General features: G+C 32.2%; 4 protein-coding genes across 4 annotated transcripts; 2 read left to right on the top strand and 2 right to left on the bottom strand.

Annotated features, from left to right (window-relative positions):
• Positions 192-3,309, bottom strand: LOC105172618 (leucoanthocyanidin dioxygenase). Its single transcript, XM_011094135.2, has 4 exons — positions 3,104-3,309; positions 2,738-2,979; positions 909-1,272; positions 192-716 (listed from the first exon to the last, which is right to left on the bottom strand). The coding sequence occupies exons 1-4, from the start codon at positions 3,251-3,253 to the stop codon at positions 450-452; spliced, it is 1,023 nt and encodes a 340-aa protein (XP_011092437.1). The 5' UTR covers positions 3,254-3,309; the 3' UTR covers positions 192-449.
• Positions 6,148-6,939, bottom strand: LOC105172824 (TATA-box-binding protein 1-like). The gene has a single exon (XM_011094400.2). It carries the CDS (start codon positions 6,823-6,825, stop codon positions 6,148-6,150), a length of 678 nt encoding a protein of 225 aa, XP_011092702.1. The 5' UTR covers positions 6,826-6,939.
• On the top strand, positions 11,168-11,723 carry LOC105172617 (basic form of pathogenesis-related protein 1-like). The gene has a single exon (XM_011094134.2). The coding sequence runs from the start codon at positions 11,200-11,202 to the stop codon at positions 11,677-11,679; it is 480 nt and encodes a 159-aa protein (XP_011092436.1). The 5' UTR covers positions 11,168-11,199; the 3' UTR covers positions 11,680-11,723.
• LOC105172616 (basic form of pathogenesis-related protein 1-like) lies at positions 16,545-17,120 on the top strand. Its single transcript, XM_011094133.2, has one exon. It carries the CDS (start codon positions 16,598-16,600, stop codon positions 17,075-17,077), a length of 480 nt encoding a protein of 159 aa, XP_011092435.1. The 5' UTR covers positions 16,545-16,597; the 3' UTR covers positions 17,078-17,120.

Genomic DNA, 18,588 nt, shown 5'->3' with positions numbered 1-18,588 from the left:
ACATTAAATGACGGATAAAACTAGAAATTTATATAAATTTTTTTTTTGCTAATTAACATCAGCATTTTCCATCTAAATTCTAATGAAAATGCTTCATGTATAAACAGTAATTAATTTTCGAAGGGAGTATATTTCAAACATAAATAAATAAGTATCCACTCAGCAACAAATATAAGAATAACGCAAAGAAGTCTGCTTAAACCACTGAATAATTGCCACACATCTTTCAGTATTCATCATATTATACACGTTCACATTCCGACTACCTATTGTCTGAGTAAGCTAGGCAACATTAAACCTGACTCTTGAATTATTCAGACAACATATATATTTAGGGTTTTCTCCCCATCGATCATGCATGAATATTTGTGAAAAGCCCATGCATGCATGCATGCTGATTAGTATCTGCTGCAGGTTGCATGACGATTTGATCTACGAATTAAATTAAACTACTCTTGCTGGGCTTTATAATTCACCTGTTCCTTGTCGAAAATCCTGCCATGAAGCCGATTGTTCTCCATTATTTCCATGATCTCTATGTATTTCATTGGACTATAACAAGAAGGCTTTTGGGATCTTTCTTCCACCTCAGGAGCTGTCCGAACCATGGCATTAAGCCCCGGTCCGATGGATAGGCCAACTGTTATGCTAGGTTGAGCTTGCGTATTTACAAATGCTCTCAACTTCACAGTCCTGTAATATCCGTTGTTGTATACCTGGTACATGCATGCATCACGCTATCGTTGCAAGTAATTTATTAGGACTATATTTCGTGATCAATGCTAAAATAATTAGTCCAAAATGATAAGTTGTGGGACGTAAATTGTAATTTTTCCGATCACGACATTGCAGATGACTCTCAAATAGCTAGCACTTGGGAAAATGTTGTAAGTTGTTTGTAAATTTACCTCAACGGGATAACCAGCGTGAACCAAAACAGCATGGGGAGGGGCCTGCCGGATCCTGGACCACTTATTCCGAGGGATCCGCTCGCCATATATGACGCGGGAGAACTCCAATCCAGCCTCTCCATTATGCATAAATGTTGTGAAAAATACGTGCTGATTGGTATCAGGTTGCATCGGAATCGGCTCCTCAAACTCCGGCCGAGATGGATAGTAATTCGCAGTGAAGTGCCGAAAGCATGACTCCATCTCGAACCTTTCCTCTGTTACGCCTCCTTCAACTCTCATGTTCCGCCCCGTCGCCATCAGGTGAATTAGTAGTCCGTGCAGCGGTCGAGTTCTTGTATGCATCTCAAGCACTGCTTCCCTGCAGCAATCACATTTCAAGATTTCAATTATGCGAGATTGCATTTTTGGTCCAGCATATTAGAGGGTATAGTTTTGGAAGTGTAAATTTAGGACATTAAGTTTTATTTTTTATGCAATGGAAGACACCAGCCATCGAAGTCCAACGGTAAATAATTAATGTGACAATTATTTAAGATTCTCAAATTGGTGTTTTTGCTGACTGAATCCCAAAAGATTAATCCCTTGTAGCATAGGCTGCTTAAGTTGATAAAACCCTCCGCATAGGATTATGATGTGGCCAAAAGGGACCGGAAAATGCTAATGTGGCATTTTTTTAGGCACATTCTAATATATCTTATGTGGAGGGTTTTACTTTTATCCACTAAAGCTTATTATGTGGCAAGAATTTAACTTTTTGAGGCTTGGCTGCAAAAACCCTAATTTTAAAACTATAGGAAATATCACATCGTTTTTTAGTGACTTTTGTATACTTCGGTCACCGTAGCTCTCAAATAGCATAGAAATTTAAACTAAATATTCTAAAGGGCAAATTGCAATTTTCGTCCATTTTCTTAGGGGCGGTGGCGTTTCCAGTCCAAGTTTTTTCCAAAATAGAACAGTAGAACGGTAATTAAAAAAATTTGGCGATTTTAAGACAAATTACCCTAAATCGGCCGGAATTGTGCACGAGGGAGGCACGTGAGCGTCTAAAAGTTGGGGGAAGCTGACGTGTCCGGTTAAATGGATTAGGTGTAAATAAAAAAGGGGCAACATGACGTGGCAAAGCTGACGTGGAAAAAAAGGCCACGTCAGCTTGCGAACGTGGATTGCAATTCGGTGCTTTGGGGAGAATTGTTCATATGAGAAGGGCGAGTAATTGTGTGTTGTGTTGTTGGAGTATGCTCCCGGCGGCGCTTTTGCTAATAAGCTTAGGAATTCCAGTGGTGGGGGGATGGGAAGTCCGGGTTTTTTTAATTGGGAAAAATTAGATTGATTAATTAGTTTGGTTGAATTGGGACTGTTTTTTTTTTTTTTTTTTGGGGCAAAATTGGTACCATAACTATCACTACATAAAAAAGTGAGATTTGGTTTTTTTTTTTTTTTTTTTTACACCTAATCCATTTAACCGGACACGTCAGCTTTCCCCAACTTTCAGACGCTCATGTGCCTCCCTCGTGCACAATTCCAGTCGATTTAGGGTAATTTGTCCTAAAATTGTCAAATTTTTTTAATTACTGTTCTACTATTCTATTTTGGAAAAAACCTGAACTGGAAACGCCACCGCCCCTAAAAAACTGGACGAAAATTGCAATTTGCCCTATTCTAAATTGTCACATCCAAAACTAGCTAGGAGTTCTTGTACTATTGTACTGGACTAGAAATGCAATTATTAGATATCATTACACATGCACAGTCATCATCACCACGGATTTATTAAAAAGGGGTTTGTGTGTTTTACTACGTACAACTGATGATCATCTTACCTTAATTTCTGAGGTTTATCAGGCAAGTGCAGTTCAGGTTGTACATATATATCCAGGAACTCTCTGCACACGTAATTCTTCTGGTCGGAAGGATTGGTGACGGTCTCTTTCCCATACTTGATGGGATCCAGTGGTCTCTTGAACTCGTACTTCATCTTCTCCTCCTCCGGCAACTGGAAAAACTCAAGACTTGCATCCATAGCATTCTTGAACACATGTTCTGGGATCCGATGATATATCACCTGTGGGAATTATTATTATTATATTCAAACAGATCGATCTGCCAAAATTTTACATCCTTAGAAAAAAAAAACAGCAATCATATGTATAAATATATGATCATGTACAATTTTGGTTAATTGTTACCCCGAATGCACCCCATTGACAGAGAGCCCCCGAGAGGTCAACGTAGCAATCTTCATGATCGTAAGCTTCAGATATGTAGAATGGCTGTAAATCAACAACAGGAAAGGGATCCCACTCGTCCCACTCGTCATTATCCATTTCTTCTTCCATTTTTTGTCTGTACGTAATTTGGTGCGTTAGTAGGTACGAGGATGTACGTATGTATGTGTGGTAGGAGTTGATGATCCATTGTAAGCAGCAGACAGAGAGTTAAAGGGTAGGTTATGGATGTGCGTGATTTTAGTTTGTCAACAATTAAATCGACATTGATTATTAATGTGTAGTAGGTCGATCGATCCGTGAAAGACGAATCACATGAGTTATTAATATAAATTGGAGTTGGTTTTGATATTTGAGAGAAAATTATATTAATTAAAAAAAATTAGGAGAGACGTAAAAAGTATTTTAAAAAAAATTTAAATTAAATATATATATATACATATATATGGAAGTAACATAAATAGTTGGATGACGGTAGTTGGGCACGTGTCCCCAATTTTTTATGCATATGCATACATATATATAATATAATATAAGTATATATAACAAAGGTGCAAGAGGTGAGAAAAAGAACAAATCTTTCCTTCCTTCAGTTTACAAACAGCAGAGGCGATCTCTTTCGCGATAGTTAATCTAGACTAATATAGGTGAGTAATTAATGTATTAAAGTTATTATTATTTAGTGTGTTTACTACTATTTAATTTAATGTTTAATCAAAAAATTTATGAGTTTGGCTATTTAAAATAGTGTTGAATTAAATATCAAATCGGATATAAAAATAATATCATTGGTTAATTAAATTATTAGATTTGAATATTACTATAGTTAGGTTATACACTTTTATCGGAATTATTAACCAAATACATAATTCTATTTATTATTGTTTAACTAAATTGTATAATAGAGAGAAATTGATAGAAAATTCATAAAAATATTTCAAAAATTATATTTAAGAAATATTATATTATTAAGGAGGAAAAATGAGGGTTTTAATGATAACCTAATTTAGGGATGTTATTAAAAATGATAATTATAAATATAAATGGGGTTTGGTTAAATGAATTTCTATGAATTACTTGATAATTATAAATATCTTTATGAGGCTTAGAGTGTCTAGTTATTAAGAAGAACTAGAATGAAAATTTTATATTTTGGTAGAAATGAAATATTAAAAAATTATTAAAAATTATGAGAGTAATATTTAATATTCTATTTAAAAATTATGATACTCTCGATATATTAATTGTATGCGTTATAACTCATTATAGGATACATGGTAAAGTGAAAGGACCAAACCATTGCCTATTGAGTAGATAAAAGCGTTGTGAGGTTGAGAAATAATTAGTATTATCTATACATGTTTTCTTTATTCATGGTATTACTGTTATATAAATTTGTGGTTCATGCTGACGTTGGTTTATTTGAAAATATATAAGTGGTGAATGATTTAATTTGATTGACGATATTGTGTACGTGGAATGAGAAAATATATTGAAATATTATATTTGTTGTGTGACGTGTTGTGAGTGTCTGAGAATGAGAATATATTGATATATTGTTTTACGTTATTAGTTGCTTACAAGAATGGTGATATGTGAAAATGAGGGAGTGGTGGAAATTGAATATAGCTGTGGTGTAAATACCCCTTAATGTTGTTGAAAAGCCTGTAAAGCGAAATGAAATGAAAAGAGCTATGATGCAATATAAAAAGAGCTATGATGCGAAATGAGATTGATGAGTTGACTGTCAAGGGAATTCACTTGAATTTATTTAACGGTGAGATTGAGTTGACCGGAAAAACACGATATCACCTTCTGTTATGCAAACCAAAAGAAAGGGAGTTTAATTGGTTGTTTTATTGCGAGTTAGTTATGTAGTGCGATGAAGTTGATTATGTTGGAATTAAATTAACTGTATTCTGTGTGTGTTGCCTACTTATCTTAATTGGGCTGTGTTTGATATACATATATAGATAGGGCTGGTTATTTACTTACTGAATGACATGCTCACTCCTCTGCTGACATTTTCTTTCAGGAGTAGACTTTGAGATATCTGTCCTGTTGAAAAAACTAGGTCTATATGCTATACTCAAACAGGTTAGGCCAGTATGTAGTTTTCTCCTCTTTGTCAGTTAGAGTACAAATCGTATTTTGTTTTGTATAGAGAGAATGTAAGCGTGGGGGATTACTGGTGATGGATTACTTGTGGTGTTTGATATGTATATATAATGTTGTGGGTTGATTATGCCTGTTATGACATTGGGGTTACGTATCCATATTGATGAGATGATTATGTGCATCTTTATATATATGGATACAGAGGTTACTTTAAGTACGACGTTTAGGGAGGATATAACCCTAATAGCGATAGGGGGTACTACATCCCCTCTAGTTCAGGCCTGGACACTGAGTTTTTGTCTCTACTCTAGAATATTTCGCCAAAATCAAGCTTTTCTTTTATATATCATGCGCTCCAAAATGTAATTAAATCAATATTTTTATGTTCTATTTACGAGATTTTTTTGTGGACGGATAGTGGAATTTTTTTGTGTTTTTATCAATAATCATTTAGTGGATTTGGAAAAATTAATTAGGGTGGGGTTTAGGGAATGCAAGGGGGAAAATTGTCTCTAATTGGGGGGTTTTGAGAATTAAAATTATCTTATTGTACTTAGCAAGTAACGCGTGAAAACACGTGTTTTTCCTCCAACAACATATTTCATTCAATGACACCAAAGGATTGAAAGCGTCACATTTGTTGAACGTAAAGGACTAAATTTGTTTTACTAAAATACATACAGGATTACATCTATTCAATCAATAATTACAAGACTAAGTATGTCAAAAGTTACAAATTTACAGAATTAAATATGTTTATTAAAAAGATAAAGAATAAAATATGCAACAATTCTATAATTAGAAGACGAAAAGTAAACTTTTGTCCTACGAACAGTAGAGCAAAAATAAAGAACAAGAAAACAAATAAAATACAAAATTTAGGTGATTCATGATCCAAATTGAACTACATATATGAACAAAAGGAAGAGTATCATATAACATGATCGACCTCTCTTTCTTTTCCGACATTCTTGAACAGTCACCTTCTCCTTGGCTCCGGCAATCACAATCTTTCCGGATGCAAAAACCAGAATCGTGACCTTGGGTTTCTTCATCCTGTAAATCAGCCCTGGAAATATCTCCGGCTCGTAAACTGAATACACTCCATGCCCGCAAATCATGTTCTCCAATCTGACGGGGAACTTAACATCGCAAGAAGCAACCATGCTCTGAATCCTGAACCCACTGAACCTGACAGGGAAACCAACTTTCTGGACAACCCGGGCAAACTTCCTGGCCGCCAGCCTCGATTGTTGTTCCGTCTTTGCTCCGGTGCAGACCATCTTCCCGGACGCGAAAATCAGGGCTGTCGTCTTTGGCTCCTTAATCCTCATGATAACAGCAGAAAAGCGCTTGGGATTGTACTCTGAATTCCTTGTTTTGAGCGAGATCTCTGCAAGATTTAAGTCGCAGTCCAGGTTGACCGTCGAGACGATGTTCTGAATGGTTGGCACAGGGCTTAACGGGTTGTTGGACATTAACTCGGAATCCGGGGCCTGGTTTTCTTCGAACCATTGATGGAAATTCGCTGGCAACTGATTGTCGTTTAACCATTGATTGGCCATTGTTTCTTGATTGTTTCTGGTGGAAGAAACGCAATGGAAGGACAACTATGAAGCCAAATCTGAGACATAGTTTGCCTTGAAGATGAAAGAGAAGTAAGGGAAAGTACCTATGAATTCTTGATCTGAGGATTTAATAGATTGTGTTTGAACTCTTTGTGTTATATATATATATATACATATATTTGAATTCTAGTAGGAGTAGGACAGTACCAATAATAAGATGTCAATTTAATCCTTCATATAAAATATTGAATTTTGTGTATTTAGTATATCTTACATCATGGAAAATTTTAGTTCAGATGGTAATTGATTAAATTTGATTCAATTTTATGATAAGGACAATATATTTTTCTATGTGATTGATGTGATTTAGCGCCCTTTAAACCTTCTTTATTTGTTAAGTTGTTTTTTAATTTTAAAATTACAATATTCAGTTCATTAGAGTAAAAAAGATTGTTAAATTTCAAAACCTCCAAACACTACCTACAAAATATAAATTATTTTCTATGTTATAAATCACTGCAATTTAAAAATACTAACTACCAAAGTTAAAGGAAAAACAACACTTTTTGTGTCTTTTCACTTTTAATGTAACATCAACAAATTTTTAATACATAATTTTTGGGATTAATTAGTAAAAATTTACGAAATTTAGTTACTTCGTAAATATATTATAAATTGAAATCAAAATATAATAAAACTTGAATACAATAAATTAAGAAAATAAATTAAAAAATAACATAAATTGCAGACAATATTATATTAATTAAGAAAATTAAGAATAACATAATGAATATTTTAAAAAAAATAAATTAAATTAAATAAACAGAAATTGGAAATGGGTGAGAAGTGGCACGTGCAGCCACTCCTCCACCACCTCACTTTAGCACATACATGTACATATAATAACTAATAATGTAGCACAACGCTAATTCAAAACAATTCAAATTTGCGCACACTCACACACACTTGACGGTGAAGGCGAAAAGTAACTAATATTTAATTAGTCGATTTATTAAACATAATTTGAATTGTTTGATGTAATATTTAATCGAAGAATTCTAGGAGTTTGGCTATTTAAATTAGTGTCAAATTGAATATAACATTTGATATAAAAATGTTATAATTGGTTAACTAAATTACTAAATTTGTTAGATTTAATTACTACTATAATTAATTTACTCAATTTCATTTGGCCTATTAACCAAATGCTTAATTATAAGTCTTGGTGTTTAATTAAATTATATAGTATCAAAAAATTAATAAAAAATTTATAGAAATATTCAGATATTATATTTAAGAAGTATTAAAAATTTATTTGGGAAAATACTGTATTCATTTAAAGAAAATATGAGATTCTCGTAATAATTTCATTTGAGAATATTATTAAGAATGGCAGTTATAAAAATATGAGAAGTTTGAGTAAATGAATTCTTATGAGTTGATTGATAAATTAAATATATATCAGGAAAGTTTAGAAAGTTTAGTTAGTTGGAAATTAACGGAATAAAGATTTGTATTTCGATGGAAATGAAATATTAAAATATTATTGAAAATTGTACGAATAGTACTTAATATTCTATTTATAAATTACAATATTCTTGATAATATAATTGTGATATGAATACCCTTGATATTGTTGAATAGCCTATGTGGCAAAATGAAAGAAAAGAGCTACGATGTGATATAAAAAGAGCTACGAGGCGATATGGAAAAAGCTATTATGCGAATTGAAAGAGCTATGATGCGACATGAGATTGATGAGCCTCCGTGGCATGTCAAGGGGATTCACTTAAATATTATATAATAAATAGTGAGATTGAATTGGTGGATAAGAACGATATCACCTTCTGGTAAATAAATTTGAAAAAGAGGAGTATAATTGATTGTTTTGTAATGAGTTAGTTGTGTTATGTGATAAAGTTGATTCTTTTGGGATTAAGTTAACTATATTCTATATATGTTGGTCATTTTATCTTATCTAGACTATAATTGATGTACGAAAAAAATTATAATTTATGTCCCACAACTTACACCATTTGTGATTTTGGTCACATTGTTTACCCCTCACCACATTTAGTCCCATAGATATCAAAAAAATTACAATTTACATCCCACTCACATTTTTCAATGGATTCTTGACGGAAGGATGCACGTGCTCTGTTAACTTAATCAATATTTGACTGCAATAGTGTGAAAAATTACAATTTACGTCCACAACTTATACCATTTGCAATTTCGGTCCCATTACAGTGTAAGTTGTGGACATAAATTGTAATTTTTCACACTATTGCAGTCAAGCATTAGTTAAATTAACAGAGCACGTGCAGTGAAAAATGTGAGCGGGACATAAAAATTGTAATTTTTTTGACACTTATGAGACTAAATATGATGAGGGGTAAAACAATGTGACCAGAATCGCAAACCGTGCAAGTTGCGGGACGTAAATTATAATTTTTCCTTTGATGCACATATATAGATAGTGACGGTTATTTACTCACTGAGTTGCAGACTCATTCCTCTACTAACATTTTTCATATATAGGTCTTTATCCACCAATGGCTAGGTCCAAACCTTGCATTTTGTCAGGTCAAGCCAGTATGAAGTCTTCTCTTCATACGTCAGTTAAAATACACATTGCATTTTTGGATGTATAAAGAGGAAATAAAAATGCGAACGATATGGGAATGACTTATGGTGGTTTAATTTGTAATATGTGATATGTGCATATATATAATCTCATGGGGTTGATTGTGGTTGTGGTGACGCTGAGATTATGTGTGCATATTTATATATATATATAAATATGATTTATTTTAAGTTTTACGAAAGATATAGCTGTAATATTGATGGAGGGTGCTACATTTGGTGCTATCAGAGCAAGGACGAGATTCTCTGGGAAATACTGGTGAAATATGGTATTATATGTAAAATATATATGATGAATATGAATGCATGTATGCAACATTTCATATAGGATGAATGCGATAGGTGGACATGTTGCTGGCCCAATTGAGTCATGAGAGTTTGCACTTGATAGTATGGAACTATTACATTATTATGTATATGTATTTATACCCGTTAGGGTTAAGTTAGTTAATACGGTAGTAAGGTTTTATTCAGTGGTGGTGCACTTGTGTTAATTGACCGAGTATCTATTTGTCATTTATATCTACACTCACAACTTCAAGATTATTCCAAATCAAAATTTGATTTTTTGTTTTTGTTTGTAAGCTAACTCAAGCAACTTTCGAATGGTGTATCACAAGTTTTTAGGTTTTGCTGCCTACAAATAAAGGTCATTGTGCAATCATAAGATATCAAGTATTATTTACTCACTCTCACTCTTTTCTCTCGATTTTCAATCAGTTTCTTGCACTATTTTACGCTCCACACAACTATTCTCACTTTACCTTAATACCTTGTTAAGTCACTTCAAATATTTCATCATTATTGTTATTCCTTGATGTTCTTTCAGTAAATTCATTACTAAATTAAATATTGGAATGCTAACTCTTGTTTTGCATTAATCTTAGAATTTTTGTGAAAATAGTTCAACCCATATAATGTTATTGAACTCCAGTAGGCATCAATAAGCAAATAGATATATGTCAAATAAAATATATTTTTATTTTGAATAAAGTAAAGGACTATTTTCTCCATATGATGGAAACTTGTATTTTGTTACACAACTTTCTCTCAGGTTTGATGGAATTACATATAGCTCCATTGTAGTTTAAAAAATTACATATTCTGTTCCACAAGTAGATCTCTCAATTAATCAAAATTCACCACATATTAACCAAATAAATTTGCTAATATTAACCAAAAAAAAGAAAGTGAAAATCAATATCTACCCCAGTTGACTTATTACAAGTCAAACAACACCCTTATAAGGGTGTAGTTTAGTCGAAAGATTTTGTTTAACATGTAATAAATCAATTAACAGTAAATATATATGAATCTTCATGCAATTATTTTACTAATCAGTAAATTCCATAAATTTTTACTAACAAAATGATTTTTATTTGGCGAAAACAAATATAGATATTAATTGTAATTTTTCTGAGTACAAGAAATTATAATTACACAAACTCTCTTAAAAGAACGGTGTAGTCATGAATGACAGTGTTTAGTGGCTCATTAATCTCATCTCGTATTACGTACGACCGCACATTTCAATGAGCAAACAAATCTCATGCATCAATTATTCAACATAATCTTCTTCGTTTACCCCAAATGTTCGTTCTACCATCCATCCATTAATCTCTCACCACCCGATATTCCAAATCCATCTATATATAAAACATAGAAAACTACTTCAACAATCAATAAACGCATTGAATAAATACCATCATCTGCAAATTAGAGAAAATGGACATCCCAAAACTCTCCCTTCTCTCAGTCTGTTTGATGGTGGCCCTGCAGCTCGCCTGCGCCCAAAACTCTCCTGACGACTACCTCAAAGCCCACAACGCTGGTCGTGCACAAGTTGGCGTCCCGCCCCTCGCTTGGAACGAGACCCTTGTCGCCTACGCTGAAGACTACGCCAAAAAGCGGGCCGGAGATTGTGCAATGAAGCATTCTGATGGACCCTATGGTGAAAACCTGGCAAAGGGGTCGTGGGATGTGAACGCCAAAGAGGCGGTGCAAATGTGGCTTGACGAGAAAAAATTCTACGACGAGGCTACGAATACTTGCATTGGAGGGGAACCGTGTTTGCATTATACACAGGTGGTTTGGCGAGGCTCGACCCATGTTGGGTGCGCCAGGGTGAAGTGCTCCAACGGGTGGACATTTGTCACATGCAACTATGATCCCCCGGGTAACTATGTCGGAGAGCGTCCTTATTAATTAAGCACTTGTATGATAATATAAAGAGATTATGGCATTATTAATTCTTTTTTTCCCTTCATTATTATTATTTGTTGTTTTTTTGAATATATAGTTGTAATCCTTTTTTTGTATGGAAAATGAAATAAAATGAAAGTCTATTTTTTCTTTTCTTTTTTTTTCTGGATAAAAAAAAGTATAGTTTGTTGCATCCATGATTCAGAGGGTGTCTGATGTCGGTGTGAGCTTATAAGCATTTTAAAACATCTCATAAAATGCTACAATACATCTAGTAAATCTTTAGAAAAAGAGCTTATCACTTCTATAAAATAAGATGATTTGAACTTATAAGATCTTAACAAATTCCCTCAAATTAATTTACGAATTTGCAATTACTAACATCTTATAAGTTTCATAATCTTATTATATTCAAACACTTCATAAATATTATTTTTAAGACAAAAATGACATCTTATAAGTCTTGAAAATATTTTTATAAGATGTACGAACTTAAAAGGTCTTCTAAATAAGTTGAATCAATCAAATGGTGTTTGAATGAACTAATAAGCTTTTTATAATATTTTATAAGATGTTTAAAAATTTTCAAGTGATGCGTGGAGTTTTTTTACATAAGAGGAGCTTAGAAGCTCTTTTAGTTTTCATTATCATAGTCACGTTGGATTAAAATTTCGGTCTGAAAAAGGAAACATGGCGGGTTGGACGGCGGCGATGTAGTGAAAGTGCACAGAGTTTCTGAACGTGTGTGAATTAGCACTTTATGCGGTTCCCATTTTATTGACAAATTAATTCAATTATTTTTTTTTCTTTTTTTCCTTTTTGGTGTAAGGCAAATAGGAGAAGGTACACCCAGAAAAAATGGAAAAATAAGTGTCTGGACCCAACCAGACCTGAAAAGATGCCAACTGGATCTTGTATTCGGATCGGTACATGATACAGAACGGGTATCATATGTGTATTCGGTAGGCTTGTCGATGGATAGAATATTATCTTATCCATACTCAAAAAATAACATTCATACCCATATTCATACCCTACCCAATGGATAAGAGACCTGACCCTACCCTAAGCTTATGAAATTAAACGAGTGGGTATGGATAGAATTAATACCCTAAAACACCCATGGGTATTGATATAATTTAATGCCCAAAAATGTTCATTTACATATTACTTTAAAATTAAATTTGTAATATTTAATCAAAAAATTCTAAAACTTTGACTATTTAAATTAGTCTCAAATTAAATATCACATTTGATATAAGAATACTATAGCTGGTTAACTAAATTATTAAATTTGTTAGATTTAATCACTACTATAACTAACCTACTCAATTTCATCTGGGCTATTAACCAAATGCTTAATTATAAGTCTTGGTGTTTAATTAAATTATATAGTATAAAAAAATTGATATAAAATTTATATAAATATTCAGATATTATATTTAAGAAGTATTAAAATTTTATTTGAGAAATATTGTATTCATTTAAAGAAAATATGAGATTCTCGTAATAATTCCAATTGAGAATATTATTAAGAACGGTAGTTATAAAAATGAGAAGTTTGAATAAATGAATTCTTATAAGTTGATTGATAAATTAAATATATATCAGGAAAGTTTAGAAAGTTTAGTTGGTCAGAAAATAACGAAATCAAATATTTGTATTTCGATGGAAATGAAATATTAAAAGATTATTGGAAATTGTACGAAAATATTCTATTTATAAATTATAATATTCTCGATAAAATTAATTAAATACAATATAACTCATTATAGGATCCAAAGATAAAATGAGAGGACTTAACAATTGTCTATTTGATAATTAAAGCGTTGTAATTAAGGTCGAGGTAAGTAAATAATTATTGTTACCCATATACGTTTCTAGTCTGGTGATACTATTATTATATAAGTTTGTGATTCGTGTTGAAACTGATTTATTTAGAAATATGTAAGTGGTGAATGATTTAATTTGCATGATTATGTTGTGAAAGTAAAGTGAAAAAATATATTAAAGTATTATATTTTCTGAATGATGTGTTGTTGGTGCTGGTAAATGAAAATATGTCAATATATGATTTTACGTCATTAACTGCTTATAAGAATGGTGATGTATATAAATGAGGGAACGGTGGGAATTGAATATAATTGTGATGTGAATACCCCTTGATATTTTTTAATAGCCTATGTGGCAAAATAAAAAGAAACGAGCTACGATATGATATGAAAAGAGCTATGATGCGATATAAAAAGAGCTACGATGCGATATGAAAAAAGCTATTATGTGCATTGAAAGAGCTATGATACGAAATGAGATTAATAAGCCTCCATGGCGTGTCAAGGGAATTCACTTAAATATTATATAATAAATAGTGAGATTGAGTTGGTGGATAAGAACGATATCAAAGCAAACTAGGAAAAGATGAGTATAATTGATTGTTTTGTAATGAGCTTGTGATTAAATTGACTATATTCTATATATGTTGCTCATTTTATCTTGTCTAGACTATATTTGATGTATCGAAAAATTAAAATTTATGTCCCACAACTTACGTCATTTCTGATTTTGGTTCCATTATTTTACCCCCACCACATTTAGTCCCATAAGTGTAAAAAAAATTATAATTTACGTCCCACTCACTTTTTTCAATGGATTCTTGACGGAAGGATGCACGTGCTCCGTTAACTTAATCAATGTTTGACTGCAATAGTGTGAAAAATTACAATTTACATCCACAACTTACACCATTTGCGATTTCGATCCCATTACAGTATAAGTTGTGGGACATAAATTGTAATTTTTCACACTATTGCAGTCAAGCATTGGTTAAATTAACAGAGCACGTGCTCCTTCCATCAAGAATCTAATGAAAAATGTGAGCAGGCATAAAAATTGTAATTTTTTTTTACTTATGGGACTAAATATGCCGAGGGGTAAAATAATGGGACCAAAATCGCAAACCGTGCAAGTTGTGGGACGTAAATTACAATTTTTTCTTTGATATACATATATAGATAGTGACGGTTATTTACTCGCTGAGTTGCAGGCTCATTTCTCTACTAACATTTTATATATATAGGTCAAACCTTGCATTTTGTTAGGTAGAGCCAGTATGCACTCTTCTCTTCATACGTCAGTTAAAAAGAGAAATTAAAACTGTGAACGGTATGGGAATGACTTATGGTGGTCTATCTTATAGTATGTGATATGTGCATATATATAATCTCATGGGGTTGATTGTGGTTGTGATCAAGTTGAGATTATGTTTGCATATTTATATATATAAATATGATTTATTTTAAGTATGATATTTAGGGAAGATATAGCCGTAGTATTGATGGAGGGTGCTACATTTGGTGGTATCAGAGCAAGGACGAGATTCTCTGGGGAATGCTGGTGAAATATGGTATTATATGTAAAATATATATGACAAATATGAATGCATGTATACAACATTTCATATAAGATGAATGCGTTAGATGGACATGCTGCTGGCCCAGTTGAGTCATTAGAGTTGGCACTTGATAATATGGAACTATTACATTATTATGTATATGTATTTATGCCCATTAGGGTTGAGTTAGTTAATACGGTAGTGGTTTTGTTCAGTGGTGGTGCACTTGTGTTAATTGACCCAGTATTTACTTGTCATTTATATCTACACTCACAACTTCAAGATTATTCCAAATTAGAATTTGATTTTTTGTTTTTGTTTGTTAGCTAACTCATACAACTTTTGGAATGGTATATCACAAGTTTTTAGGTTTTGCTGCCTACAAATAAAGATTATTGTGCGATCATAAGATATCAAGTACTATTCACTCACTGTCACTCTTTTCTCTCGATTTTCAACTAGTTTCTTGCACTATTTACACTCCACACAACTATTCTCACTTTACCTTAATACCTTGTTAAGTTACTTCAGTTATTTCATCATTATTCTTACATTATTCAAGTTTCTTGATGTTCTTTCAGTAAATCTATTACTAAATTAAACTTTGGAATGCTAACTCTTGTTTTCCAAGTTATTGCTCCTTTAATTTTAGAATTATCGTGAAAATACTTCAACCCATATAATTTTATTGAACTTCAGTAGGCATCAATACCAAAAGAGATATATGTCAAATAAAAATAAAATTTTATTTTGAATAAAGTAAAGCCCTATTTTCTCCATATGATGGATAGAAACTTGTATTTTGTTACATAACTTTCTCTGAGGTTTGATAAAATTACACATAGGTCCCTTATAGTTTAAAAAATTACATATAATACACTCTTGACATTTATTTCTATTCCACAAGTAGATCCCTCAATTAATCAAAATTCACCACCTATTAACCAAAAAAATTTGCTAATATTAACCAAGAAAAGAGTGAAAAATCTATATCTACCCCAATTGATTTATTACTAACTTATTACAAGTCAAACAACACCCTTATAAGGGTATAGTTCAGTCGAAAAGATTTTGTTTAACATGTAATAAATCAATTAACAGTAAATATATATGAATCTTCATGCAATTATTTTGCTAATCAGTAAATTCTGTAAATTTTTACTAACGAAAAGATTTATTTCTTAGGCGAAAACAAATATAGATATTAAGTGTAATTTTTTCTGAGTACAAGAAGTTATAATTACACAAACTCTCCTGAAAGGACGGTGTAGTCATCAATAACAGTGTTTAGTGACTCATTAATCTCATCTAGTATTAAGTACGACCACACATTTTAATGAGCAAACAAATCTCATGCATCAATTATTCAACGATAATCTTCTTTGTTTACCCAAATGTTCGTTCTACCATCCATCCATTAATCTCTCACCACCCAATATTCTAAATCCAGATCTATCTATAAAACACAGAAAACCACTTCAACAATCAATAAACGCATTGAATAAGTACCATCATCTGGAATTACAGAAAATGGACATCCCAAAACTCTCCCTTCTCTCGGTCTGTCTGATGGTGGCCCTGCAGCTCGCCTGCGCCCAAAACTCTCCTGACGACTACCTCAAAGCCCACAACGCTGGCCGTGCACAAGTTGGCGTCCCACCCCTCGCTTGGAGCGAGACCCTTGTCGCCTACGCTGAAGACTACGCCAAAAAGCGGGCCGGAGATTGTGCAATGAAGCATTCTGATGGACCTTATGGTGAAAACCTGGCAAAGGGGTCGTGGGACGTGAACGCCAAAGAGGCGGTGCAAATGTGGCTTGACGAGAAAAAATTCTATGACGAGGCTACGAATACTTGCATTGGAGGGGAACCGTGTTTGCATTATACACAGGTGGTTTGGCGAGGCTCGACCCATGTTGGGTGCGCCAAGGTGAAGTGCGCGAATGGGTGGGCATTTGTCTCATGCAACTATGATCCTCCGGGTAACTATGTCGGAGAGCGTCCTTATTGATTACACATTTTTAATATAAAATAAAGAGATTATGATATTGTTAATTTTTTTTCCTTCATTATTATTATTATTATTATTTTGAAGATATAGTTGTGTAATCATTTTTTTATAGAAAATGAAATAAAATGAAAGTTTATTTTTCCTTTTCTTCTTTTTTGTGGATAGAAAAAAATACAGTTTGTTGCATCCATGAATTAGAGGGTGTCTCATGTCGTGTGAGCTTATAAACATTTTAAAACATCTTATAAATTTAGTAAATCTTTAGAAAAAGAGCTTATAACTTCTATAAAATAAGATGTTTTGAACTTATAACCTTTTAAAAAAAGTAAGGAGTGGCTAATTTATTTATAAAATCTTAACAAATTCCCTCAAATTAATTTATGAATTTGCAATTACTAACATCTGATAAGTTCCATAATCTTATTATATTCAAACACTTCATAAATATTATTTTTAAGACAAAATCTGACATCTTATAAGTCTTGAAAATATTTTTATAAGATGTACGAACTTATAAAAATTTTTAAATAAGCTTAATCAATCAAATGGTGTTTGAACGAGCTAATAAACTTTTCACAATATTTTATAAGATGTTTAAAAGTTTAGGGGTGATGCGCGGAGATATTTTATATAAGAGGAGCGTAGAAGCTCTTTAGTTTTCATTATCATAGTCACCTTGGATTAAAATTTTGGTCTAAAAAAGGAAACATGGCGTTTTGGACAGCGGAGAGATGTAGTGAAAGTGCTCAGAGTCTGCGAACGTGTGTGAATCAACACTTTCTGGGGTTCCCATTTTATTGACAAATTAATTCAATTATTTTTTTTTTTTTATCTTTTTTGTGTAAGGTAAATAAGAAAGTTACATCTAGAAAAAGTGGAAAAATAAGTATTTGGACCCAACCAGACCCGAAAAAATGCCCACTGGATCTTGTATTCGGATCCGAACATGATACAGAACGGATATTATACGTGTATTCAACAAGCTTGTCGATGGATAGAATATTATCTTATTCATACTCAAAAAATAACATTCATACCCTACCCAATGAGTAGGAGACCCGATCCTACCCTAAACTTATGAAATTAAATGAATGGGTATGGATAGAATTAATACCCTAAAACATCATGGGTATTGATATAATCTAATGCCCAAAGATACATTTATAAATTACTTTAAAATTGTATTTGTAAACTTTTTGTAAATCAATCAACTAAATTTATTTAATATTTAAAATAAATTAATAGTATATAATTATTTCATTAAAAAAATGTATTTATATTAATTACTTAGTGAAATTTTTGATTCCATAATCACGCAGAATTAGTTTTATTATCAAGTTAAGCCAGTTTAATTTGACATGTAATAAATAAAAAAAAATACGAACGAAATGTGATTTAGTTAAATTTGAGTAATATACGAAATAAATAAAATTTGTCTGATTCAAATTATTAAAAAATCATCAAACCAAAATTGAATGCAAATGCAAATTCAAAAATGATACTTGAGAGAT

This window comes from Sesamum indicum, linkage group LG10 (assembly GCF_000512975.1).
Source record: "Sesamum indicum cultivar Zhongzhi No. 13 linkage group LG10, S_indicum_v1.0, whole genome shotgun sequence".
NCBI classification, from domain to species: Eukaryota; Viridiplantae; Streptophyta; class Magnoliopsida; order Lamiales; family Pedaliaceae; genus Sesamum; species Sesamum indicum.
Note: the sequence above shows the minus strand (reverse complement) of the source record. Positions and strands in the feature narration are given on the sequence as shown.

Excerpts from the sequence above, each read along its gene's own strand:
- LOC105172618 (XM_011094135.2), bottom strand. The coding sequence starts at position 3,253 with ATGGAAGAAGAAATGGATAATGACGAGTGGGACGAGTGGGATCCCTTT. Across the intron at positions 2,980-3,103 it reads GTCAATGGGGTGCATTCGGG|GTGATATATCATCGGATCCC; the intron begins GTAACAATTAAC and ends TAATTCCCACAG. Across the intron at positions 717-908 it reads ACGCTGGTTATCCCGTTGAG|GTATACAACAACGGATATTA; the intron begins GTAAATTTACAA and ends TGCATGTACCAG.
- LOC105172824 (XM_011094400.2), bottom strand. The coding sequence starts at position 6,825 with ATGGCCAATCAATGGTTAAACGACAATCAGTTGCCAGCGAATTTCCAT.
- LOC105172617 (XM_011094134.2), top strand. The coding sequence starts at position 11,200 with ATGGACATCCCAAAACTCTCCCTTCTCTCAGTCTGTTTGATGGTGGCC.
- LOC105172616 (XM_011094133.2), top strand. The coding sequence starts at position 16,598 with ATGGACATCCCAAAACTCTCCCTTCTCTCGGTCTGTCTGATGGTGGCC.